Consider the following 27570-nt stretch of genomic DNA (forward strand, 5'->3'; position numbering starts at 1 on the left):
GCACCCTACACAAAGCTGGGCTTCTTGTTCACAGTTTCTCCCCACAGGATTCATCTCTGCTCCCTCCTTCACATGCCAGCATCCATCACTATAGGCAGCCCTGCTTCTACTGTGAGAGCAGCTGGAAATATCTACAAAATCTTGATAAACTGGGAAAAAAAGCCGGAGAGAGGTTAGAGGGCAGGACAGAGGCAAAGAGAGGGGGGCGGTGCCTGGAGAGGAGGATAAATCACTGAAAATGGATTCTGGCTGTAAAAGATGCAGAGGGACAGTTTCTGATGGGAAAGAAGGGTGGCAGCCCAAGCCCTTGCACAAGCTCCCCTGAAACGTTCCCTTTGGACAGAGATATGTCTTTGAAGGAATATAAAATGCCCTACTGCAGCAGCCTGCAACATTTTTATTCCAAAAATAGCATTTTTGGGGGGAAAAAGCCCTCAAGACCTTAGAGTATTGCAACAGGTTTTGTTTCCAGACGCACACAAATCTGGAATATTTGCTTACTCCCTTTATTGAACCCGCTGGCTGATTTGATTATGTCCCTGGAAACGCATGTGCAAATCAGTTTTCCAGCCTTTTGAGGGCACTGCCTTCCGCCGTGATGTCTCCAGTGACTGATGCCAACTTCCCGCTAATGCAATGTGCTGTAAGAGCGAACCGGCGTTCGATGCCGATGCCCACTGCTTTCGGCTGCTCGTTGCTCTCAGTGAGCTCCTTGCCATAAATCCCTTCATTTTCAAATGCAAAATACCACCATCGGAAACGACTTACCCTCAAGAAATGCTTAGGAACAATTTAATCTCTTAAATTAAGCGGCTGAAGCACGGCTGTTCCTCTGTCGCATCCTTACTGGATAGAAGGGTCTGGTGATGAAAGACTGGGGAAAAAAAAAGGACGTCAAATTGAAAAGCCCTGGGGAGATGAATGCAAGATAACCAAGAGAGACACATTTATAGACTGAATCATGGCTGAAATTATTTCCCCTCCTGGGCAGAAAGATTTCCTTCTCGCCTTCATAGAAGGCACCCAAAGGAGAGCCGCCGTGTAGGCGTCTCGGAGCGGCAATAAATCCGATGATAAGAATCCAAGCAGACAGTTAAGACTACACAAGTAAGCAAATTTATTTTAAGACAGAACAAATATCGTGGCAAACAACAATATGCAAATTCAGTTGAGAACAGGGGTAAATATCAGACTTTGTTTTCAAATCTATATAAAATATAGTCAGATTTTATTTTGTCCAAAAAGCAGCTCGCATTGAGGGGGGATTGGTAGGGGATGGGCCTGTTCACACCATCCGAAGTGTGTGTCACCTGTAAAACCTCAGGCTCGGGAGGCAGCTTTTCTGCCAGCAGAGATGAGCGATGCCGGGAGTAGATGGAGGTGCCTTGGGGAGCTCCAACTCCCCTTGATTCCAATTTTCTGCCTTTGTTCTCATAAAAAGCCAATTCACGCCCCAAAAGAAGGGGCAGGTTCACCCTCTCCAAGACCCTTCGTGCCCACCTACCACCTGCGTACGAGTGGGGCAGTCACAGGGATGCAGACTGCTCTTTAGGATCAGATATCTTTGAAAGCACCTCCACCTCCTCTTCCTTGCTGGCTCCTGATGGATCGACCTCCCGCGGCTAAGTCTGAAAAGCCAGCAAGGGAGCAGCTCAGCTCGGATGCCAGAGGAGCTACCGCAGCGTGAACAGGATGAAATCCCCTCCTGGTGTGAAGGTGCTGGCGCGCTGCTTTCTAGAAAAGCCATCCCAAATAAAAGCAGACATAGAAAACATTAGATTGTCAATGATGCTTTGAAACAAATTCAAGTTTATCATTTTTATTTTTTGTGAAGGGGGGGTGTGTGTCTCGACTTCATACAAACAGACAAGAAAGATGTTGTGAACTTCAAGCTCTGGGTCGGCATGTCGTCAGTTAGCGTCCGCAGAAGCACCATCGGATACGGAAGAGTTAGCACCAGAGAGTTTGGAGGACCTAACTGATGACATGCGTCATTGGAAAACCTGGGGACAGGCTGGGAACCAGCGGAAGGGGGGACATGGTACAGTCCATTAGAAACAATACAAGGCAATTAATGAGTTTTCATACAGTACAATACAGCCACTGATCAATTAACCCTTTCAGTACAGTACATGACAAGTAACACTTTGCACCCTGTTAACACTAGCAAAGGAGGCTTTGAGCCAGAGGGGGGTGGCTGGTAGTTTAACCCTTCTGCCTTTTCATTTCAGGGCCTGTAGAATGTCTCATCTGCTTTTCAGGCACTACTCCATCCCACCCCAGCTCACAGAGCCTGCCCCCATCCAGGTGGATGCGCCAGGGGACCGGGATACCACCGGTCCATCCACCCATAGCAAGATTTTCACCCAAATTGTCCTGGGAAACAGAGAGCCACCACCCCTCTGCCCCGTACCAGCCGCCGAACCGATAACAAAACCTCAAAACTGAGTTTTCCCCTGGCCAATTCCAGCATCAAAACATGCAGAAAAGGTCCAGAGGTTAAGTACAGACGGCCCCAAAGCCAAACCCACTTCTTCCCTTGGGCATAGTGAGAACAGGGTCCATTGGAAAAGTGCTGAATTACAGTACATTGGCATTTCCATATGTCAACTATTGAACAGCAAAACAGATTGTTTGAAAACAGAATCAGCATCATACAGTTAAGTTCACACTTAATTCTTCACCGTTTCTACACTTGTAACACATGCATTTTATTTCCATTAGTTTAATGCCAGTAGGACCAACATCCTCCAGAACAATGAGCTAACATGAAACAAAACTTCCTAAGGAAAATATTAAGCATCACATAAAGTTCCAGAAAAAAACCTGTTAATTAGCATCACAAGGTACTCAGGTTTACATTTAGGAGTTTTCATGCCATGACTTTCAAACACCTTTTGGTTAATATTCTCTGGGGATTGCGGGAAACAAACCTAAAAAAATAACCCAACCCCCGCCCCAAAAGGAACAGTTGGGGAGATAATATAATTATCCATATGTATACACACACACACACACGCACGCACGTACACGCAGGTAGGTGCATGGGTTTGTGCGTGTTTTGAGACTGCTTCCTGCAATGCACAACTTGTTTTGATAAACTTGACTCATTTCAAGGGCATGGGTCCAAGAAGACGTCCAAGGAAAAGAAATCTAAATTATCGAAGCAATTTTAAAAGTCTCTCTTGGAGAAAAAGAAAAGGTCGGTAAAACATTGCCTGCATGCCATTACAATGCACTTCCCATGAGCTATCTTAAAACCCAAATGACTAAAAATCCCTACAAGAGCTTTTTTTTTTCCACCTAAAAGGTCCTTCCAAAGCGAGAGGTGCTGTGCTAGGCTTTGCATTCATGCCTCACGTGCTGTGCAGGAGAAAACACTTACTTCTACCTTCCCGAAGGACGAGATGCGAACTCCAACAGGCAAAAAACTACACCTGTGGGGGAAAATAAGAAAAAAAAAGACCTGTTCCACATCCCCCTTTCTCACGAGCTTAATTTCTAAGGAATCAAGGACCAGTGAGCTCGCGAGGGGGGTGAAATTTCCGTAGGGCTTGCCTATATCCTCGTGACAGCGAGTGAGATGTAGGGCTCTGAGTCACCGAGGTCCTCTCTGAAGAGGCTGTCCTCTCACTATCATTTTGAGGGCTCAGATATAGCAGCAACATCGCCAGGTGCTATTCCTTTAAAGCTAGATTTGTAGAGTTAATTTGGCTGGGGGAGAAAGGCAAAACAAAAAAAAAGATCTGGATTCTATTTCCACTTTAAACCCAACAACAGAGGATATAAGAGCATAATACTTTGGGTTGCTCAAGGTTTGTGTTTTTTAACCACCTTCAAGTCCCACTAAACACCCAAATCCATGAAGATCTGTTGAAGGAGGAAGCTGGAACTGAACCCGAGCAAAACCAGCCACCAAAACTGGAGCTGATTGGGAAACATACTCTATCTGCTGCAACAAGCAAACCCCAGACACCTATTTATTTGTTGCCGAAGGTTATTTCCACCAGGTCTGCTTGCTAGCAGTGAAGGAGAAGATCTAATTTGCTTCTCTCCATTCAGACTGATCATGCTGTAACAGCAGGATTTATCCATCAAGTGTCACTGGGGAGAAAATCCCATCAAGGAGTATTGCCAGAGGACGACTTGGATTGACTATTGGCTCATCCACAAGGATGAGCACGAGTCCCAAGTGTGGATACTCCAGCATGAAGGAAATGCAGCACCCTTATGACCACTGTGATTTATCTCCTGCTACGGAAAACGCACGAGGGCATTTAAAGAAGTGAACCACCATCAGTTGGTTGAGAGTGGTTTGGGACATCAAAACCCAGATTATTCTGCATCTCAGGGATCACCATCCCATTTCAAATCCTAGAGATTTATGATTATGTTTACTACAAACTCTACCCTACTGATTTCTTGCTGTGAAGGGAGCTCTGGTCCCCGACCAGCCGTTCTGAAATACCACAGGAATTTAACGAGAACAGCAATGCACATCAGAATTGCCTCCTAACACCAGATCTGAACAACTCCTAACACCGCTTTTCAAATGCAACAGCAAACCCCATGGTTACTTTGCCCCTTCTTCCAAATCAGCTCTAAGTCTTTTTATTTAAAAAAATACCTTTTGTAGTTTAAACCCACAACCAATCTCAACAGCACTTTCAGTACAGGCACAATGATGGCTTTTATTGCAATGGCTTGAGCACAGTCTTTATTGATACCAGCATCTCAGACTGGTTTTAACTTCACTGTCCCATGGACACAACCTGCTAGCGCAGACCCGAGTCTCGCACTGAACACAAGAGCGTTTGCCCTACACTTCTCTCTCCGGGTCTCCTTCGTGTCCTGTGGTCTGCTCAATTCCAACCTTGCACCATCCCGATCCCTTTTGAGACTTCTCCTGTATCTTTGGTGTTTCTAAAAGCCATGCGCTTGGGTCTCTGGATGACCTCAAAGTTTACAGCAACCATGTTTGCCTGGACGTCAGTGATGTAGATGTTTGTTCTGTTGTGTAAAAATGAGCTTGGATGGGTTTAGTTCCCTAATTTATAAAATAGCTAACGGATATGTAATGGAAGTCAGGCACCAGACAGTGGTCATGTACACCTCAAAATTATCTTTTGATGGCCCCTAAGTAATTAACACCGCGCCTAAAAGGCTAAATAGATGGGGGAAAATTAACAGTTCAAAACTCAGTGCTAAAAGTACTTACAAAAGTGCAGTGCTCGATATAGTCAGAAGCAAAGTGACTACTAGTACTTAAAGTGCTAGTTTCCATGTCGGTTTGGTTCAGTGTCCAAAACACGGGTAGAACACAGGGGATAGCCAGGGGTGAAACTAAAACCAGACAGCACTGCAACGGCACATGCCACACCAAAAGTGCTTCAAATCACACCATCGCGGAGAGATGCATAACGCTACGGCTCAGCTTGTGGAACACATACGAGCAAAAGACTTGACACCTTTTAGGTTACGATAAAGAACAGCTCCATTAACTCCATCACTACAAACCCATTCAGAAAGCACGTGGTCACAGCTTACGAAGAAAATAAAAACCACCCCAAAACCAAGAGCCTCTCGGAACATTTACGAGTCTTTGCAACTATGATACTCAAAGTCTAGCAAAAGCAAGCCTGGAAAGCCTGCACAGTGTCTGCAACAAGCTTCGCCGACGCTTATCATGCACTTTACAGAGGAGTCGCGCTGCAGACTGCCTCCTTTTACACGCTATCTTACAGTTAGCCTATTTATCTATTTATTTGTGGTTTGCTTTTTTGTTATTTCGTCTTTCTGACTATGCGTTAAGCTGGCTTTTTTCTCTTAACCACCCTACCAGTCAAAGGACAATCAACGCAAGAACAAGACAATGAAGGCGGTCTAGTAAACGCTGACATTCCTAACATCCCACCTTCACTTCCATGAAGGAAAATACTCTGAAGAAGGACTTTGGATCAGCACGCTCCTGGAAAGAGGCTGGAAAATAAGGATTCAGCCCAATGGACATCAGGCACTTCTTTCTCTCTTTAAACAAGCCCTTCCCACTGACAGCGCCATCACCTAGTCCAGCTGCCAACATCTGCCTTTTTGGTCCCTTGCATCGAGCTGCAAGCCTAACCCTACCTTTATACTCATGCTGGAAAAGCGAGGACCCTGCTTGCTGGAAACAGGGTGCAGCAAATCTCCCTGCTAAAGTCTGCGTTGGTCCTGGTCCTCACCCTGGGCTGGAAGCAGCTCCTTGGAAGCTGGAACGTGCTCCAGCAATGCCCTTCCATCCCCTCACCTCGGGAGCTCAGCACTTGTGAAAACAGGGTGTTTTCTCCCAAAACAAAAGCGGCAAATGGAAACCAGACATCCAATTCTCACTAGGTTTCAGCAGGCACCCTAAAAAAAGGTCACTGAATAGCATAAGTGGTTCCCCAGGCCCCACAAATATTGCTGTCAACACTTCCAAGTGTTGTACAAGGTAACATCTGGCTGTCCAGCATCTGCTGTGGCTGAGCTGGGTATAAAGCCTTTTATAGTGGATAAAGCTCCTTGTAAATAGGTTTTCAGAAGCAGGTAACACTAACACCCCAGGGGAAAAGAATTACAAACCCAGGTCGCTTATTTCCACTACTGCTGTAAAGACCTGTATTCAAACTAGCAAAAAGCAAGGTTGCACGTCCAGGGGCAATGGATGTAGATCCACCTTTGCAGACACAAAACTGGAAAGAAAGGAGCCTGGAGAATATGTGGGAGCTGCAGAAGGACAGTGCGAGACTGTCAGTGTCCCGCAGACAGCAGGGCTTGTGGTGTCTGCAGGTGTTTGGTGGGGAAACCAAACTACCTCAAACCACCATCCAAGTAAGAACGCTGCTGAAAGGATATATCCAAAACCCAGCAAGGTCTGGGGAAAGCAGAGAAGGACGTATAGGTGGCCATGACCTACCTGCCAGCCAGGAACAAGTCCATCAGCGAGAGCGACGGGGCAGAATTGTGCCAGCTTCCACACCGTGGCTTTATTGTAAATGATGATGGAGTCTGGTGGGATTAAAAGTGATTGCTGAGCGTTATGCTGGACAGAGAAGCAGCTTGGAGGACCGTATTCAAGCCTGATCTTGGCATATATCACCATTTGCTATATGTAGGTGCTGGGATCATGTTTGCCTTAAGCACCGTTGACCTCAACGTTGAGATGAAACCCAAACATTGTACATACAGAACATTTACTGGCCTGAAAACTCCCATATCAAAAATTGCTCATTTTCCAGGTCTTTTTATAAAACATTCTTTCCTGTCTTCTGACTGTAAGGGGGTTTTGGCAGATGATTTGAAAGAGGATAATAAATCTACTGCTAGGACACAGCGTAAAATTGCACAGTAATTTCCGGCACTGCTCTCACAAGGAATTTTTCACATCACGCTGCATTTTTGCTGCTCTAGTTTGTCCTAAGGACACACCGTTGGCCACAGCTGAGACTCCTGGCAATTTTGCCTCCACCTGGACTGGCAACCCTGTTAAATTATTAAATAGAAAAGCTATTACGGGTTTTCTCAGAGAGAAGGCTGTGTGCTAGCCCTAACATTCCTAACGTCCTGCCTTCACTTTCATGAAGGAAAACACTTTGAAGAAGGACTTTGGATCAGCACGCTCCTGGAAAGAGGCTGGAAAATAAGGATTCAGCCCAATGGACATCAGGCACTTCTCCTTTCTCTCTTTAAACATGTGTTTCCCACTGACTGCCCCATCGCCCAGTTCAGCTGTCAACATCTGCCTTTTTGGTCCCTTGCATCGAGCTGCAAGCCCAACCCTCCCTTTATGCTTGTTCTGGGAAAGTGAGGACCCTGCTTGCTGGAAACAGGGTGCAGCAAATCTCCCTGCTAAGGTGTGTGCGGATTCTTCACCCTGGGCTGGAAGCAGCTCCTTGCAAGCTGGAACGTGCTCCAGCAATGCCCTTCCATGCTCTCACATTGGGAGCTCAGCCGTAGTGAAAACAGGGCATTTTCTCCCAAAGACAACAACCCCAGGACCTCCCCTTCAGCCTCAGCTCTGGGTTTTAAAGGCACTGATAAAACCCTGCTTCAGCTGCCGCACTAGATTTTCATCTAAATATCCTTGGCAACTTTTCCAGCCTCCAAAACCCAACTCGTTTGGAAGTTTATTACATGCAATGTTTTATTTTTGGAGGTGGAGGCTTTTGCAGATATCTACGTGCCACAACTAAATGCTGATTTTCAGTGGTGGATAGCGCGATTCCCAGACACAGCCTAGCACCGAGTAAAATGCAATCCCAGCTCACTCAGTATCAAAGGCGTAATGTGAAGCGAAGACACGGGGCCATTTTTAATTCTATGCTAATTATTGCAACAAAAACCAGATCCCGCAGCGGAAGACTGATTCCAGGAAGCAATAATCATCCATCTTTTGTAGTCGTAGCCGTGCTGCTCAAGAAGCAGCTTGTTTACAAAATGGCAATCTCCAGAAAAAAGCTGTGTTAGCGTTGCCTGAAAAAGCTCTCTGTTGCGGTATGGATTGCTGCTGTTCTGCGGGGACTCTGCTTGGGAAATTTTGCTTTGAAACTAAACACTATCAACTGGGGTGCTGGTGGATGAAAAGCTCAACCTGAGCTGGCAATGTGCGCTTGCAGTGCAGGAAGCCAACCACATCCTGGGCTGCATCCAAAGCAGTGGGACCAGCAGGGTGAGGGAGGGGATTGTGTTCCTCACCCTGCTCTGCTCTGTGAGACCCTACCTGGAGCCCTGCATTCAGTTCTGGAGCCCTCAGCACAGTAAAGACATAGATTTGTTGAAGTAAGTCCAGAGGAGGCCAAGGAGATGATCCAAGAACTGGAGCACCTCCCATACAAGGACAGGCTGAGAGAGCTGGGGTTGTTCAGCCTGGAGAAGAGAAGGCTCTGCTGAGACCTTAGAGCAGCTTCCAGTGCTGAAAGGGGCTCCAGAAAAGCTGGGGAGGGGCTCTGGATCAGGGAGGGCAGGGACAGGATGATGGGGAAGGGTTTTAAGCTGAAAGAGGGGAGACTTAAATTAGATCTTAGGTAGAAATGTTTTCCTGTGAGGCTGGGGCGGCCCTGGCCCAGGTTGCCCAGAGAAGCAGTGGCTGCCCCATCCCTGGAGGTGTTCAAGGTGGATGGGGCTTGGAGCCCCTGATCCAGTGGGAGGTGTCCCTGCCCATGGCAGGGGGTGGGAACTGGAAGGGCTCATGAGGTTCCTTCTAACCCAAATCATTCTGTGATTCTATGAACTTCAAGTACGGGAATTTGCATCCGGTTCAACAAACACCATCTGTAGGGGTAACGCAACCCACCATACCCCAAAAATAAGACTTGGGAGTGTCATTTTAAAACTCATGCTTTTGGTTTGGAGAAGGAAAATCACACGACCTTCAAATTATTTGTATGTGAAAAGACACTTTCAATAAAAGCATCAATGAAATTCCAAATGCAGACTTTCTGCACAAAAAAAAAAAACCAACAAACCTACAAGTAGCAGGCATGCAATCTGTTTCTGTTCCACACACAGCACCGTGGTCCCTGAAGAGGCTCTAAACAAGGTTGCACAGTGAAATTACCTCATGGGGACGTGCACCTTTGGGTCACAGCCAAGTATGAGACCAAGCACCAAGCACCTCGGCAGGTTGCAACAGCTTTTCCTTGACCATCAAGATAGTCCTCATCAAAGAGTAAATACGTCCGAAGGAACAATGTGTGACAAATGTAATCACAGGGACCTCACAACCACAGCTGCTGCTTCTACCTGGGGATGCTGCCACCACCAAATCGCTACCACGGAAAGGGCTTCGCTTGGTGTTTGCCACCTCTCCTCGCCAGGTATCCACATGCTTTACTAGACATTGATGATGCCTGCATCCAGCATTAAGAGACACGTTCCAGGGGGAAGGCAGAATAACTCCAACCCATCTCCCTGCTGTAATGACACTGCCTGAAGATGGGAACATTGGACCGCAGGGACCACGTGTTGAAAGCAAAAGATTTTATTACCATCGGTTAAGCTTCATAATGCACACTTAGGAGTAAGATAGAGGTTATGTGGAGATCACTTTGCTCTCTACCAACTACAGCTTCTGGGATTAAATGCAGCAGCTGTTGAGTGGTGCGTAACAGGGCCAGTGGAAAGAAAAAGAGAATAATGTACAGCTGAGACGGTGGGGAGGTAAGCTTGGCAGGAAGCAGTCCCCTGACTTGAAATTCATCCAGAAATCACTTTTTTTTTTTTTTTTGGTGCTGTACAGAAAACCCACAGCTTCCTAGACAACAGCTGGTGACCAAGTACTGCTCCTGAAATGCAGCCCTTCTGCTCAACACCCACCTCAGCCTCTACCTCCTTGTACGGGTGCCGCAGCACTGACACAACACAGGGAAGACTGGAAGGGGATGACACCTCTACAGTCAATGGATCGAGCCCACATGCAAAGCAGGATGCTGCAAATACCGGAGCTCATAGCTCATGTAATCACAGCCCATTCTTGGGGCACACAGGGCTTTATGGGATATTTTGTGTTGCCATGAAGGCAGACAGGTGGATTATAAACCGTAGATAACATGAATTCAGCGTGGTTGGCTAGCTCAGTGAGAACACTCCGCAAACGCTCTCCTGGTGTTGATTTAGAAGCGTGATTTTTGGTTTGTTTTCATTTCTATGTAATGTTTTTGACAGTAAATGCCATCCTGAGATGGTTTCTAAAGAACATACGTTTCTTCCAGCACAAATTGCACCTACAATCTAAGACCAAAAATACGTTTATCTTCCCTAGAGGTAAGAGGTCACCAAACAAGCTATTTTGGACCATCTACTGAAAAATCACTAACAGTTTAACAGCACGAGCTTTTTTTAGCCCAAATCAGTTTACCTTCCAGCCAATCTTCTACAAGCAGCTTCAAATTGCATCAAGCCCTGTCCAGAGGAATGTTCTGTTCCCCCTCATTTTCTGATATTACAACTCTTATTTCACGTTTGTTTCTGCATTCATGCAAAATTCAATGGAGAGGCAGAAAATTCCCTCACTAGGATCCCAGCTATTGCTAGAACAGAGCTACCAATTTTTCTCCTTCTAGAAAATACACTGCTTGGCTAGAAAGGTGGGAAGCTCTTGGAAGACTGGAAGCCTGGAGGAGGCTGGTGATTAGGCTGAGGTGAGTGAAAAATCCTCATGTATTAGCCTCTTGTTTGTTCTCCTGCACATTATCTTCAGCCTCACCGAGAGGAAGATATCAGCATAGACTCTGAACAACCAGAGAGAGCAGCTCTAGGGCTTATTGTAACACCTCAAGGGCTGCAGTATGGAGGAGGAGGATGAACTTCCCTTTGTGGAGAGCCTGAGGGGAGGAAGTTAAGCGGATCGCTTTCTCATCCTGTGGCAAAGAGGCCTGAGAAGGCTGCATCTTTCTGCAGGAGGTTACTCCAGAGCCTATCTCAGGAGGAGGTCTCGAGACAGACAACATGGGTGGTGGACCAGTCCACCTCAGAGAGATGCTGTTCTCTCCAAAGGCCAAGCCATGGCTCAGGCTTCACTCGTACCTCTTAGCTCATGTCTCAAGAGCTTGTGCCTCTAACGTTCTGTTCCTCTTTTAGGAGCGCTTGCAGTAATACTTTGGGGATGATATCTTCTACTTCATGGGTTAGGTAGCAAAAGCGACTGCATCTTTTGCCAGGCTGCAGTCTCTTCCCATTCTTGGATCATCTCAGAAATGGCTAGAAGCTTTCAGAAACTGTGGGCTGTCTAAAAAGGGGTAAGCACATTAAGGGAGGTTATCTCTACTTTAGAGGGTGTCCCCTAGGAGCAGAAAAGAGGTAAGAAAAGCCACAGGTTACACTGCGGTTTGCTGCTGTGGGGAGGAGTAAGTGGGAACCACCTCTGCTTTACACTCAGGTTTGTGCTTTTCTTGGGGACGCTGACATCCAGCATAAAACTGCACTGCCAAATAAACTAAGATTTTCAAGCTGTATTTAAAGAAAAGCTTCTGTAATGTGCCTTCAACAAGATAAGTCACAGCTAAAAGCTGACAGCATCTATGAGAGCGTTCATTAGGTGACTCCAGCACCTCCCTCCTCTCCTTTTCTTCCTTTCTTTCGTTTTTTAATAAGATAGCTAGCAGGAACTTATCACTTGTAGCTCAAAGAGTCACCCCTGACAGTGCCGAGGCTGGCGTAAGCAAAAAATTCTGTTATTAAGCGCAGGGGCTGGGCTGCAGGAAGCTTATGCACAGACTGCACGCTGGCACATGGCAATTCCAGGACAGAAATGTCCATACGCTCCCCAGAGCAGCTGCCTTGAGCATCAGGCAAGGGTTAAAAGAAGGCAGGAGAAGGAAGAGAAGGCAGAAGAAGGAGGCTGAAGTAGTTGGGCTGGAATAAAGCTGTTTACGACTTCCCTTTGTAGTTATACTTGGATAAAAAACACATGTAGGTGGTGGTCCCTTGCCTAGCTCAGGTCTCTGATGCCACTTTGACCCAGGTCCTATGTGCAGGCTGTTATGGTCCTGGTGACTCCCTGCATCGTCACCCACTGCAGCAACCGGAGCCAGCGCAGGTCTTTAAGAGAGTAGATGGGAGACTTGGCAGGGGCACAGCTCTTATCCTAACATCGTCGTGCCTGCTTCGCCGTGGGCATGTTCATCCCACGTACCTGAACTGACTAACCCACATCAAACCCTTGGATCGCTTCCCAAACTGATGTGGAAGTGCTTTGCTGTTACACAAAGAGGAAAGTGACTTTAATTGTTCGGCAACCAATTTAAATGTCCTGAGGAGGATGAAATCCTGGCAACGTTTAGCTCAAGATGCATACTTTCAGACTGCAGCCTGTGTTCTACGAAACACAATTAAGGTTACACAAAACAAAGGATCCAGTCACAGCATCAAATTGTGGCAAGAAGCAGGAGTCTAAGCTCAGAGCAATACTTAAGCAAACGCAGTAAAGCTCGTCCCTGGGGAAGCTGTCGTATGGTGACTACAAGAGAGACGTTGTACACTCACTGTTCAGACAAAGCAGCATGATCAAATCTGCCCCAGGTAACTGGTTTGTGCAGCCCTGCTCAACAAGAGAATGATCACAGAAAGCATGAATGGCTGGATGGTTTAATACCTGCTCCTTTGCTGCAGCATCTCCCCAAGCCCCACAAGAACCTGCTTCAACCTAGAGTTAACATCTCCCAAAGTCCCACTGTCCATGCAATGGCTGCAGAAGCAGATGAGAGTAGGACGCCTTTGGTCCCTAGGATGGTTAAGGCCAAAGCATACCAAAACAGACACAGAGGAAAACGACCACCTGGGAAAAACATAACCAACTATGCATCTTTTTGTCCTACATCAGCTGCAGCAGTTAGCAAACACACGCAGATGGTGGGAACTGAGGCAGGTTTCAGCTTTGCACAACATTCCCAGAGAGGTTCATATGCAAGGGCTTAAAAAAAGGTTATGAACTTCTGAGGAAAAATCTGATTTAGCGCTCTTGAGCCAGGCTGCCCACGAGACATGAACCAGACTGATAAATACTTCTAGTGGTCAAACTGGGAAAAGGAACAGCACAATCAGGACCAGGCCCTGTGAGCAAAGCAAGATGAAAATGTCCCTAAGCGTTGAGCCGTACAAGCATCTGCAGCGGTTGCTACCCATGCTGCTTTAGTGACCTTGATGTTTTGCAGCCAGACGGAGCACGAAATAAAATGCCAGTTTAAAGGATACACTCTGAGATAAGAAGCACGAGGTCTGGTTCACCTCGTGAAACACAATGCCCATTCTCAGCTTTATAAGTAAGTGTCTGAGCCAAAACACTTCTTCCCTAATTTCACCAGAATGGGGGGGGGGGGGGGGGAGAGATTATTAAAAATGCTTAAATTAAAAACAAATCACCACTAAGTACAGAGATGTGCACACAACCTTCAGGAAGGGTCCAACAAACCCTTTTCTATCTTAGAGAGAAAGGGAAGTGATCACATCAACACTACAGCTTTAAAGGATTTTAAACTAAAATGATTTTTCATGACTGGGGTGGAACAGGCGAAGGATGTGTTAAATTAACACCATTTGAGCAAAACCCGTTGCCAGGGATCATTTAGAAGCTAGAAACACATATATAGTTTAGTCAAACAAAGTTTTAGGGCTGGCCCCTGGGTTTAGTTCTTCCCCCTGGTATTTCCTGTTGGGAATTTGCAAAAGCATCGGAGCTTAGAGAAACATAGCAGTCTGCCCCAAAATCCCTCCCAGATTGGAGGACTAACTCCTAGACACAGGCACATGAGTATAATCCCGCATCCATGGCAAAAGGCGAAGGGAGAAGGAAAGCATTCGGCATGCATGAACTGAGTTACAAGGTCTAGGATAAATACTACTGCAAAGAGCTGAATCAAAGCCATGCCTAGCTGGGAAAAACTCTGTTCTCTTGCAAACATCTGTTCTGATCAGTGCTATAAAGACCCTGGGAGTGTTCAAAAAACTGGAAGAAAAGAAAAAGCAGGTATCATGAGTGCCTCCCAAACAGAAACACATCTGTTGACTGCATGCTGAGTTTTGTTTAATCCAAAGGATTTAATTCCCAGAGGAGAGATGCTCTTTTTACATCAGGTAGTTCCCAATCACACAGGAGCAGAGAAGAGTCCTCCACGCTACGCTCAGAGCAAAAACAACACTTTGCAAAGCAGCAATGGTCAAAGCGGAACTTCCAGAGACAAACCAGCTCCTATTCAACACCAGATTTCCAGGGAAGCAGTGAGAGCAACGCAAACACTAGACTTGGATGCCTGTGAGCCCTCAGGTTTGCTCCCATACTGCGAAGCTGTCGGGCTTGGCTACTGCCAGCACACAATGTGCTTCTGCTCAGCCTTTACAGCGTTAACGCAGAGCAGCAGGGATAATTAATTTATGTTGAAAATACCAGGACTGCATTGGCACATTCAGCTTTTTCCCTAGGAAGAGGAGGGAGGAAGGAGCAACTGCTGCTCAACAGATGTTAGTCATACACAGCGATTCTGGAAGGAGCTCGGCTCTACATGTCGAGTGATTAGAGAGCAGTGGGAGAACCTGCATGGAATGGGAGGAACTTCTCTATAGTTATACCTACACAAAACTGTCACATCTCCTCACAATAAAAATGTTACTAAGGAAAATCTAATTAACTTTCAGTGCAGCCGAAGCTTCTGGGAGTTGGAAAAAAACCCAAAAACCCAGGTTCTTCGGGCAGTTATCTGGCACGGCTGGGAGGGTGCTGCTTGCAGCACAGCTGGGAAGGAGATGGCAACACAACCACGTTAAGACAAGGTAGCTGAAAGGCTTTCTGAGTGGCATAATGCGTGGCTACCCACCCAGAAAATCGATAAAGGGGCTTAAAACTTATCTGGAGAAAGGAAAGACATCCCTGGGGAAGACAGAGCCACTAATGCTGCAGGAAATCAGAAAGCCCATCAATGTTAGATGCGAAAGACGAAGCGTAAGCATGAATTATGATGGTAGGAGAGGAAGTGGTAGGAGATGGTAGGATAGGATGAGGAGTAATGGTTTTAAACTGAAAGAGGGGAGATTTAGGTTAGATCTTAGGAAGAAATGTTTTCCTACAAGGCTGGGGAGGTAGTGGCACAGGATGCCCAAAGAAGTCGTGGCTGCCCCATCCCTAGAGGTGTTCCTGATTTTAGACTCTGTAATTCTGGATTCAAGAAAAGGATAGACTCATCAGAAAGCAACAAGAACACAGCAAGCGCTAAAGATTACCCTTGGTGGAGGGATTCATATTTGCTCCATTCAGGGTTGAAAACCCAAGTCTGTTGAACAACCCGCTGTTATTCAACAGTACACCAATAAAGCTTCATGGAAGGGGTTGTCAAGCACTGGAATGGGCTGCTCAGGGAAGCGGTGGAGTCCCCATCCCTGGAAGGATTTAAAAGATGTAGAGATGTGGTGCTGAGAGACACGGTTTAGTGTTGGAGTTGACAGTACTAGGTTTACAGTTAGACTTGATGATCTTAAAAGTCTTTTCTAACCTGAAAGATTCATACAAAACAGAGGAGGGAAAAGAAGTTGGAAAACCGTGCAATCACAGGTCAGGAGGTGCCAGAACTAAGGATCATCTGAGCAATCCTAATTCCAGCTGCTTTGGACACATGCATAGAGAGCTTAATTATGCAATCTCCTACAACTTTCCCTCCTCCTCTAGCCCATTCTTTGTTCTGTAGGCAATCCAAGCCTTACCTACACATACCTTCCAAACACGGCATATCAAACTCAGCACGTTTTACACTGCATTTATTCTTGCTTTGCTTTTGGAGATCATCAGTATCGGATTATCACAAAAACTCTTAACGCCATTAGAATGAACTCGTCTTTATTACAACCCTTTGAGGTAGGGAGGTATCAGTCACCCCATTTTTCAGTGGGGAACATAGGCACAGGTAGAATAAAGCCCAACTGATCCAGTCACCATTATCAGGAGGCCCAGCTTGAGGTGCTGACAGCTTTTCCAGAGTTCTTGCAATTATTACAGCTCTTCACTCGCTCAAAGCACAGCTTTCAACAGCTGTTAACACTGACCGCTTGTGTACACCAGACCCCAGAGCACCAATGTCAGTGCTCAGGAAAACAAAGGCGATACAAGTGGTGTTCATCTGCGAAGCGTCTTGTTAAAAAAATGACCCAAACCCCTTTACAAGGACAGGCACAGAGTTTGTTTCTTGAAAGCTGATTTCTTTCCCTCTGATTCTCTCTAGCCTTCAATGACACTTCTTTTTAACAACAGAAAAGAGCAGTTCCCCATCGATAACAGAACCCTCTGTCACACAGTTATTGGAGCAGGAGGCAGGCTGAGCAGCACGAGAAGTAAGGCTCCAGTGAAAATCACCTGCAAGCATCCATAAATTGGGATGGCATGAGCAAACCCTACAGGCCACCAGCACTTGTATGCTCCCCTAAGCTTCTGCACGTATACCTGGGGAAGCCTCCCAGCACAGTAAGAGCCAAGCCACTTGAGTCTGAAAAAGTAAGCTGCAAAAGCAACAACTCAATCTGTTGGACCTGATGGGTTTGTCGGCAAGACTCGACACTTGCAGAGAATGTTACTGCCAGACAGATGTGCCCTGAAAAGGAAGGAGACCCAGCCAAAGAGACCTACCCTGATCCCCGAGGGAAGTGATAGATCCAGGCTTTTTGCCTCCTTCCCCAGCTCTGCAGGACTCCTGCACTGACCATGCCACCCATTCTTCCTACCACAGATAAAACCATCGTCATGCACTGCGATTCCCTGGAGCACGAATCTTGTCCTCGTTTCCCTCCGCCCCCTCCTGCCTTTTCGTTCCTCCGCCTTGGTGGGAAGCGCTTATCTCTGCTCTTACTCCCCCTCTCCCTCCGCATCGTGCCAACAACATGTGCTCGGAACAACGACCAGATGGGAATACTTGTAAAAGCCTGAGGTTAACCCGTGTCTTTTATCCTACAGACTCTCTGCTGTTTTGAAATGCAGATTCTATTGCACTCAATTTGTAGTGTAAAGATGCAATGTTAATAGTATAGTACATTGATATTGCTTGGGAAATCTATCTCCCTGCTCGTATTGCACATTGAACATCTATGATGTGGAAAACAGGAAAGACGACAGCTAACATTTTAATGTCTCGAAAGGGAAGGACCTATTGGAAATGGGAAAAAAAGACTACTTTTAATATGCATATATATATATATAATATTTCTCTCTCTTCTATGTTAATTTTATATGTTAATTTGTGTGTTACATAAATTCACAGATGTTACATCAACGCTGTGCTTAGTGGGGCTGGGCAGAGACCTTTAGCTGTCTTCCAGCAACCGACACGAAGGGCAATCCTTTCCCCCAAATCAACCTCTGCGTGGCAAATGATCAAGATGAAGAAACAGGCAGATGCAAACTTCTGCCTGTGGGATGTATCTCCCCCATTGCATTTAAGAAATGCCTCTGATCGGCTGCTTTTTCAGCCAACAACTTCAAGACAGGAGCCGTTCTCCTTCCCGTGAACATAGGATGAGCCTGAAACACTTAAAAGACAGAGTATGTCTTTTTATTCTGGGCAGCTACTCTGTACAAAGCTAGCAATTTCCATGTGCCACTCCAAGTGTTTCGAGGTAGCCTGTCAATTAGGAAGATGAATTAACAAATTGTTAATGATGGTTTTATTGGGGTGGCAACCCAGCACCTCGAGGCTAGGCCAGTAGCTCTGGTAACAGCACAAACACAAAACACGTCCGACGAGCATGAGAAGGCCAGAGGGTACGCCCAGCATGCACCTTTCGAGAAGCTGATGAACAAAAGAGAGCCCCGAGGCTGAAGGTTCACGTTTTGGATGACGCCTCAGCATGTGGAAGGAACGATCTAATTACATCCATCACAGAAATGCCAAAACAACGTCTGCCTTCTAAAACTTCGATTTATGCTTTGACATTTCTGGAAAATCAGTTTTTAATCCCTGTCATCTATCAGGCATTTTTCATATTTTATTTCACCTCGATGCTTTAAAATACTGTTGCCTGAGGTACAGGTGGGGAACTGAACATGGGCATGACAAAATATTAGGAAGAAAGATCAGTGTCAGCCCATAAAAATGTAGATTTTGGAGAATCAGGGCAGACAAAGAAACACCCGAATCCAGAAGCACCAAGTCCTGCGCTGGGGCTTTTCTCCTTTGGTCATGACAGAATTTTTAGGCAAGACCAGATCATTCCAAATGTCCACACCTGTGATTTTGCAGCACTGATGGGCTAAGCGATAATGAACCACAGTGTGTAGGATGCAGAGGGCAACCAAGACCTTTCACAAAGCCACAGTCCTGCATGGGTCTCACGTGTACCCAGAAAAAAAAGCGTCATGGGTGAATCCTGTTTCTCCAGATGCTCAAATTTGCTTTTTTCCCCTGCGTCTACGCAATGAGATTTTAATGAGTCCAAATGAATGTCCCATCCCTGGAAGTGGTGAAAGCCAGGTTGGATGGGGCTCTGAGAAGCCGATCCAGTGGGAGGTGTCCCTGCCCACGGCAGGGAGTTGGAACTGGATGGGCTTTGAGGTCCCTTTCAATCCAAACCATTCTGTGATTCTATGAAAGTGAAAGGACAAACGACATCACCGTACTATGTGGTGTCTGTGGGGATGTATCATGCTCTCCCAGGAAACCTCAAGTATGCCAGACAAGCTTTGCTCCCCAGTGCAAATGTTCAGCCTGGCTGGGGTTTATGGAAGTGGCTTATGATACGTTAAGTGTAGCCATTATTTCCATTCTTACTTGGATAAACTCTTTATTTCAAATACAACCTTTACTTGAAAAGAGTGGAGGGGTGGGAGGGGAAAGGTGAGTTTTAGACATCACAACACATTAAGTAATTACAAATAAAGGGCGTTTTAATTTTGGAGGAAGCGGCATAGAAAATTAAAGGAAAGTATAATTTTCTATAAGATTTACTTTATAAAGCGTATATATATACTGTACGTATAGCAAAAGTAGGAATGCCATAGAACTAAAACTGCTTATTAATTAATTTTCGACCTGGTGCAAAATCTGCCTAATAAAAATACATAATAATAAACCTTTTTTCTGCTATAAAAATTACTACGCTTGGAGAAAAGGGCTGCAAGTCAAGCCAGCAGCAGGATTCCTAACCACCACCAACTCCCTTCCCTGTGAGTTCCAGTCTCTTCAATGGGCCACAGGGAAAAATAAATGATGCAATCATTAGACCACGACATCTTTAGTAGAAAATAAGTCTGCTGACATTGATTTTGGTAACTGCTTGCTTTTTTTTTTTCTTTTGTATAAAGGATGGGATTTTAATACTTCTGCTTGGGATTTTATGAGCGTGGTAGTACAGATTTGCAGAGCCAGGGTTTGTAAAATGGCATTGAAACGTGATGTGGCCAGCAGTACCTACAGCTGCCTTTTCCTTACAGCTCTCACCTCACCTCAACAACAACTCCAAGGAGGAGTTTTGCCTTCTTTTGAATACGTTTTCCCTTGCAGCCTTGCTGAAAACCTAAGGGATGAGAGAAGAAACCTTACAAGGGCCACAAAAAACCACACGCCACCAGCTCTCGGTGAAATAACACGTTTATCCAGGCCAGTAGTAGGAGAAAACCATCCCCTCTTAAGACTGTGTACTTCAGATAAATAAGATTATTTCGTTACGAGCTACTACAGGCTACAATATACTCACATAAATATAGTAATGCCTATATGTGGATATGAATTTGTATATATCGGATACAGATAAGAAACACTTAACAACGACAAGATTACCAATAACCACTGCAGCTTCTTGTTGGGTGAAGTCCATCATCCAGACTTGATGCAACAAACCTGCGATGGCAACTTCTGCCAGCCCCTCTGGAGCACCTGGTGGGTCACCCTCAGCACAGCACATGCAAAATGCTTCCTGACCCTTCGTTAGCATGTCTCTGCCTCTGCACTTCACCGAGAAAGCCAACTCCACGGGCTGAACTCAACACAACCCCCACCGGCTCCAAGGTCCCTGTAGCCCCTTCCTCCGGAGATAAGGTTTTTAGGGACTGCCCCCATGGGAACAGTGGGGAAAGCCAAGTAGGAGGGAGCTGCTGGACTCGGCTTTGCTGAGACTATACATGAAAAGCTTGGGCTTAAGCCTCGGCAGCAACATCAGGGGCCTCATTTGCAGAAGGAGCTCGGAGCCGCAGCAACAGCAGAGCTGAGTAGGCCCAGAAACTCTGCAAATCACAACTTAAAAAAAAAAAAAAAAATCATCATCCCACTCTTGGTGGTTGGAGAGAATCCTCAATATAGTGCCTACCCTCCTCTAACATACGAGCGGAGCCAGACCAAGCAAGGATGATAGGTCTCTAACAGACACATGCATGCAGAAGACAGCTTCTTTCAGCATTATCCTTCACTACCGAAGCATCCCCTTGCAAGAGCGGGAGCAGAAATGTGCTCCTAGCATTATTTACACAATATAAAGTGCATTACAATTTAACTATTGAACTCACAGACTTTCTGCCGGGACCATACAATTTTGAAACAGAGGTGAGGGCTTGAATAGGAAATTCTCTCATGAGAAAAAGAGGTTCAGACCGGTGCTCTTCACCCTGTCCTCCTAAGGATTGTTTTTGGCCGTTCTTTCTAGTGCAAATAAGCTTGTGTTTTCTCAAGTTTAAGGGACGTGGCAGTTTCAGGGCATCAGGAACGAACATTTAAAACGCATTAGGGAGTCAGTGTTCCCAAGCATCTTGATGGGCCCTTCTGCACGTGAGCAGCCTGCATTATCGCTGCTCTCAGAAGCTGATGTCACGCTGCCAAAAATAATAAGGAACCCATTTGCCAATCTCACCATTAAAGTCTTGCGTTGCTACGTTTCGCGTGAGTCTGCACTACCCTCCGATGACAAGATTCCAAGCATCGGTGCTTTCCACTGTGGTGGAAACCCCATGGCTGGCGGTCTACCCAGGGGTGATCAGCTATGAACGTGTAGATCCCCATCGAGTTTTGGATACTAAGGTGCATCCCGTGCTGGGGGAGTAAATGCATTCGGGGATCCTATGGGATACCTGTGTGTCAGAACCAAGCCTGACCCAGCAGCCAGCAGATGCTGAATTCCTAGGTGATATTTACAATAAACTAACGTCACTGGAAGGCCAATTCATTAACAAAAGATAAAAGAGGGGTTTAAAAAATTGGGCAGCAATAAAGAAAGCCATTTTGCATCTTTGTTCTTTCAAAATGGTGAAGAAAATATCCCTTTCCAATCACTTTGAAACTATTTTCCTCACCAACTCTACAGGAACACAGGGAAGGGATGATCACTTACAACACACATGGTCACTCAGGATAATTCCAACGTAGGAGCTTTTACAATCCCTTGAGGCAAAGGAAGGCTGGGACGGGGAGATGTCAGGCTCGTGGGGGAGGAATGCCACATAGAAACGCGAAGGGGAAAGGGAGCGTAAAAAGTTTCTACATTCATAGCTCCAGTTTGTTGGAACAGAAGTTAATTTTTGACTCCAGGCACTGTGACGAGCAGCAGCAGTCAGCGATACGCTAACATATGCATCAAGGACTCATTCACTAAATTCTGGTTTCACACCAATAATAGGATGTAGCGTCATTTTAATGTTGGTTTGGGTTTGGTTGGTTTTTTTTAATTGACTTGTTAAAACCATTGGGACCGAAGCCCTAAGAGCAACGATGAACCAGTACCTCGTCTAACCTCCAGCTGATTCATCACAGTCCGCGAGCAGTTGGAGTGGTGGAGTGAAAACATCTCTGCGAGAGTTGAAAAAGTACCTGAAAGAGCGCTCTAAGCAGAAACAGATAGGAGTGTTTGACACTAAGCCGAAGGCTTGGTTGCTGTAACTTCTATGTGTGTGGTTTTACTTAAAGGGGGAAATCACCTAAAACAGTGAAATTAACTTTTTTTACTTCTTGTCACAACTGTGACATTTTCCTAAAGGTTCTTTGGTGACTTTGGTGCAAGCTTTTTTTTTTTTTTCTTTTTTTCTTTTTTGTTTTTTTTCTTAAAGTTAAAACAGATCGAGCACTTTTAGAACCCAAACTCAAGTCCAGATTATCCTCTTGGTTCCCACCCTTGCCTCCTCAACTTTCATCCTCCTGGTTAATGACAGCATTCAGCTTGAGTGTGACCGTGCAGGTGGGTCCAGACAAAGAACGATGAATGGTCTGGTTGGAGATAGATACGTTTCTCAGAAGATTAAATAAAGAAACATGTAGTGGTAAAACAGCAGGACCACGTGCACACTAGGCCACTCCGCAAAAAAAACGATTCAACTGATTATAAATACCTGATTAGACACAGTAATGCCTACTTAAAAATAATTGCAAAGGTGGGCAATGCATTATTGGAAGTCCCTGGAGTTCAATCAAACTCCTGCTGGTTTCAGAGGGGAAAGAGATGGTTGCCCAAGGGCTGGCAAACCCCCTTATGGTCTAAGTATTCACGTTCTTAGGAACGACAAAGACTTTTCAAAGCCTTTCACCAACTTCCTAACCAGGCAATTGCACACATTTTCTCTCCAGGCAGAGAGTTTCTATTGCAAGATGTAAAATTTAGGTTACAGAGACTTCAGCAGGACGACACTGAAGCCAGTGGTGGGAGATCAGGACTCGAACGGCTTGAGCAGGTGGGAAGGGGGTGATGGCAGAGCACAGATATCTCCTACACCACCACCTGGAAAATCATATGACAGAGAACCCGACGCAGCGTTAACCACAGCTTCCGAAACACGCTATGGGCAAGTACGAGACAGATGCTTTTTTAGACAAACCTAATGGTGCACCAAACCCTGCAAAGGTCTTCCTTGCAGTGGGAGGAGAAAAACACCTGTGTGTTTTCCTCACATGGTTAATATCACAACTGCATTAATCTCACAACTGGGAGAGAAACCAGGAGCCTTGGTCACTCCCAATACCTGCTCCACAGCTGCCTGCTGGAACCCATAACACCCCTAATACAAAAATATCTTTCGAAATTTTGGATAAATGCATTAAAAATGAAAAACAATCACCAGCCTCGCATGGGCGGAACATGTAGATGAGGAGTGGGTTATTACTCATTGCCATTCATTCAGAAGGCTTAGCGCCTGAGTAGAGCTACGCTATCCTGGGACACTCGGGTTATTCGGTCAGCACAAAAATATAAAGTGAATAACAAATTTTCCACTCTTCACCAGCACGATATAAAGGTCTGACCAGTTGTCGATCTTTTACACACGCATAATATCGTTTCAAACTCAATAACCAGCCGATGCCAATGTTAAAACCTCTACCTCTCCTCATACACATACCAGCAATTCACATGAAGGCAATTTTTGTTGGAAATGCCCTACGGCTGTGCTGCTCAGCCTTTTGACCGAGCGCAGGCAGAATTCAGTCCTGGAAAACCCATCATAAGCAGAAACCGATACATTTTGGCATGAGGTTTAGGTTGGTTTTCTTGTTGTATCACACTGAAGTGCAATACAAGCCTTACCTAGACTATTTAAAGGTCAGAGTGCTGGATTTTTTTTGTGCTGATACGTGTACTTCCATAGTCTTCAACACTCGAAGCAGCTGACTCATATGGACTTGGGAGGTCGGTACTTTCGTAAGACATATGGAGACATTTGGGGCTGTTGTGATAATTTAAGATGATAACCAGACTCTGTAACATTACGGACTGGAGTTAGCGAGAAATACCGGGAACAGGACTTTACGAAAAAATGGGGTGTTTTGAAATTACTATAGGTCAGTCCCTCTCACCAATTTCTGCTTGTTTTGTTTATTTTGCCACACGGCCAGTCCAATGCACTCTATTCAAGACCCTCTTGCTCTTCACCACTGTCCCCTCTGGCATCCATTCTTTTTTCTTTATGGCTGTTGTAAATTCTCCTCATCTCTTCTTCGTACTTGATAAAATTTTCCCCAAACCGTGTCCACGCTTTGTAGGGAACTGTGATGGTGTTACGGTAGGGCGGCCTCACCTCACTTACCTTCAGGAAAATGCCATACCTGTTGGATCCCACGTCGAAATAGAAGCGCTTGTTGTCCACTCGGAAGGAGGTGCCCTCAGGGAGCTCTGGGGGCTCGTCGCCTGCCCCCCGGCGATCCTCTATGTCCCCCTCGCCATATTCTTCGATAAGCTGGACCAAAGCATCCCTGAACTCAATCATCCCTTGCGCTGGAAGGACGATCGTCTGCTCCTGTCCCAAGCTGTGGCCAAAATAACCCATCATGCCAGGTCCTCTACTCATGGTTTGTCTAATCCGCAAGAAGCGCCCTCGCTGATTCTCCTTCAGGTCCAGGTAATACTTCCTGTTGTCCCTCTCAATGTACTCCGTTTTGAGGACGCTGTGAGGGTGCTCTTCGGAGCCGACAGACACCGGAGGCGAGGGTGGCGGGTGCTGCTGTCGCCTCCGGGGATGATGCTCTTTGTCATTGCTGTGCTCGTGCCGGTGACCGTGGCCGCCTTTCAGGCCCAGGTGGGCGTAGTGCTCGATGAAGTCCCCCAAACAGTCCTTCAGCTCAGCGGCCACCGACAAGGAGAGGGTCAGCTTGCTCTTCCTGATATTGTCCTGCCTGCCTCTTCCTATCCAGACCTCGGCGATCTTCAGGAAGCGGCCTCGGGAGCTCTGTTTCACATCCAGATAAAACCGCTTTTTCTGGATGTCCACCCTCTTGGAGGCCAGCTCCTGGATCTCCATGCAGCCCTCCTGGGAGGAGGCTGGGTAATGGTACGGCTGCTGGGACTGGGAATAAATGCTCCTGTGCAGGCCAGAGCCTCCCAGGTTCCTTCCTCCTCCTCCTCTCCCTCTTTCCATCTTTACCAATCAGCTGGAAATAACACATAACAGAGACACAGATGACAACATCAGCATCGGGGCCCCGCTCAGCTTCTCGGCAGCGTCTCTGTTCGGCGCTGCTCTCCCTACAAAGACGCCTGCATCCCTCTCCGCTGCCACGGCACGCAGCATCGCAGCGAAAGGATCCCGGGTGCTCTTCCCCTCCCCTGCTCTGCCTCCCGCCAGCCAGCTGATCTTCTCCCAGACAAGGGAGCCCTCCTTCCAGTGGCCCCAGTGCCCTCACGGTCTGTGTCATCTCCTATCCCGGCAGCCTCCCTGCCCTTGCAGACCTCCCCGTGTCCCCCATCCCCATCCCTTGGCATTACTGACCCTTCCAGCTGACCCACTGCTTGCCACCCTGCAGCAGGAGCCCCCAGCCCACCCTCCCCAGAGCTCCCACTCCCTGCTGTAGGGTCCTCATCCACCTCTGCCCTTCCACCCTACAGCACTAGGGGGGCACTACGGTTCTCCCAAGCTTTGCCCCTCCTTCCTTCACTGCCTCCCAGAGCTACAATCTCTGTCCCCAGTGCCCCCTAGCACCGTATCTCCTGACCCAGTGACCTCAGAGCTTCACCTCCTGCCCACCAGTGCCCTCTGTACCGCCCCTCCACCCCCCTGTAGTATTCACCTGCCCCCAGCCGCCCCAGTACTGCCCTTCCAGTGCCCCCAGCACACTCCCCAGCACCCCAGCATTGTTCCTCCAGTGCCACCGTCATGGTATCCCCTACCCCAGTGCCCCCCGCACTCTATCTCCTGCCCCCGCAGTGCTCCCAGTACTGCCCCTCAGTGCTTCCAATGCCTGGTATTGCCCACCAGTGTCCCCATTAGTGGTCCCCTAGAGGCCCCAGTGTTGCTTCGAGTGGCCCCAGCGCCTCAGTATTGCCCCCCCAGAACCCCTAGTGCCTCAGCATTGTACCCCCAATGCCCAACTGCCCCCCCCTCCATGCCAGTATTATCCCCTGCCCTCCCAGTGCCCCAGTATTGCAGCCCTGCCTTGGTAATACCCCTCCAGTACCTCCCCTGCCCCAGTATTCCCCCTGGTACTGCCACCCTTGCCCAGTATTGTGTCCCACCCCGTGCACCCCCAGTACTGCCCCCCCCCAACCCAGTACTGCCCCCTCTGACCCAGTACTGTCTCCCCAGTAGCCTGCTACCCCGATACTGCTCCCCCTGCTCCCTCAGTACTGCCCCCTCTGACCCAGTATTGCCCCCCAGTACCCTCAGTACTGCCCCCTCAGCCCTGGTACTGCCCCCCTGCCCCTTTATAGCCCCCTCCCCATATCCCCTTACCCTAGTACTGCCCCCCTGCCCCAGTACTGCCCCATCAGTACCTCAAGCACTACCCTCCCCAACCCAGTACTGCTTCCTCTGACCCAGTACTGCTCCCCTGGTACTGCCCCCTAGTACCCTCAGTACTGCCCCCCTTTCCTCAGTATTGCCCCCTAGTACCCTCAGTACTGCCCCCCCTTCCTCAGTATTGCCCCCTCTGTCCCAGTACTGCCCCCCCTGCCCTGGTACTGCCCCCCCTTCCTCAGTATTGCCCCCTCTGTCCCAGTACTGCCCCCCTTACCCTGGTACTGCCCCCTAGTACCCTCAGTACTGCCCCCCCCTTCCTCAGTATTGCCCTCTCTGTCCCAGTACTGCCCCCCTTACCCCAGTACTGCCCCCTAGTACCCTCAGTATTGCCCCCCCTTCCTCAGTATTGCCCCCTCTGTCCCTGTACTGCCCCTGGTACCTTCAGTACTGCCCCCCAACTCAATATTGCCTCAGCACTGCCCCCCAGTACCTTCAGTACCATCCCCCTGTGCCCCGGTACTGCCCCCCGGTACCCTCAGCACTGCCCCCTCGCCTCAGCACTGCCCCCCGGTACCTTCAGCACTGTCCCCCCACCCCAGTACTGCGCCCCGTACCCTTAGTACTGCCCCCTCACCTCAGTGCTGCCCCCCCTGCCTCAGCACGGCCCCCCGGTACCCTCAGCGCTGCCCCCCCCACCCCCCCCCTCGCCGGGCCACTCACCCCTCAGCGCCCATCGCCGCCGCTGCCCTTCAGCCGCCGCCGCCCGCAGCCGGCGGCCCCGCCGCGCAGCAGCCACGGGCAGCCTCGCCCCCGCCCCGCCCCGCCCCGCCCCGCCGGCCCGGCCCCGCCCGGCGGAGGGCGGCGAGGACGGCGGCGGCGGCGGCGGCTCCACCGAGGTTGCTCGCTCCCCCCGCCCCCCAAACCCTCGACCACCACAACCCCCGTCT

General features: G+C 47.7%; 1 protein-coding gene across 4 annotated transcripts; it reads right to left on the minus strand.

The window, feature by feature from the left end:
* On the minus strand, positions 1–27414 carry PURG (purine rich element binding protein G). 4 transcript variants are annotated; one of them, XR_011337284.1, is made up of 4 exons: positions 27344–27414; positions 24498–25319; positions 769–874; positions 1–149 (listed from the first exon to the last, which is right to left on the minus strand). XR_011337284.1 is itself a non-coding variant. In XM_069855080.1 (3 exons), exons 2-3 carry the CDS (start codon positions 25304–25306, stop codon positions 844–846), a joined length of 840 nt encoding a protein of 279 aa, XP_069711181.1. In that variant the 5' UTR covers positions 25307–25319; positions 27344–27414; the 3' UTR covers positions 229–843. The 4 variants fall into 4 exon arrangements, 2 of the variants coding, with proteins under 2 accessions (XP_069711181.1, XP_069711180.1); XR_011337283.1 differs by lacking the exon at positions 1–149 and adding an exon at positions 229–641; XM_069855080.1 differs by lacking the exon at positions 1–149 and having other exon boundaries at positions 229–874.
* Positions 27415–27570: the final 156 nt, after the last annotated feature.

This window comes from Phaenicophaeus curvirostris, chromosome 4 (genome assembly GCF_032191515.1).
Source record: "Phaenicophaeus curvirostris isolate KB17595 chromosome 4, BPBGC_Pcur_1.0, whole genome shotgun sequence".
In the NCBI taxonomy this organism is placed as follows: Eukaryota; Metazoa; Chordata; class Aves; order Cuculiformes; family Cuculidae; genus Phaenicophaeus; species Phaenicophaeus curvirostris.

Excerpts from the sequence above, each read along its gene's own strand:
- PURG (XM_069855079.1), bottom strand. The coding sequence starts at position 25,306 with ATGGAAAGAGGGAGAGGAGGAGGAGGAAGGAACCTGGGAGGCTCTGGC.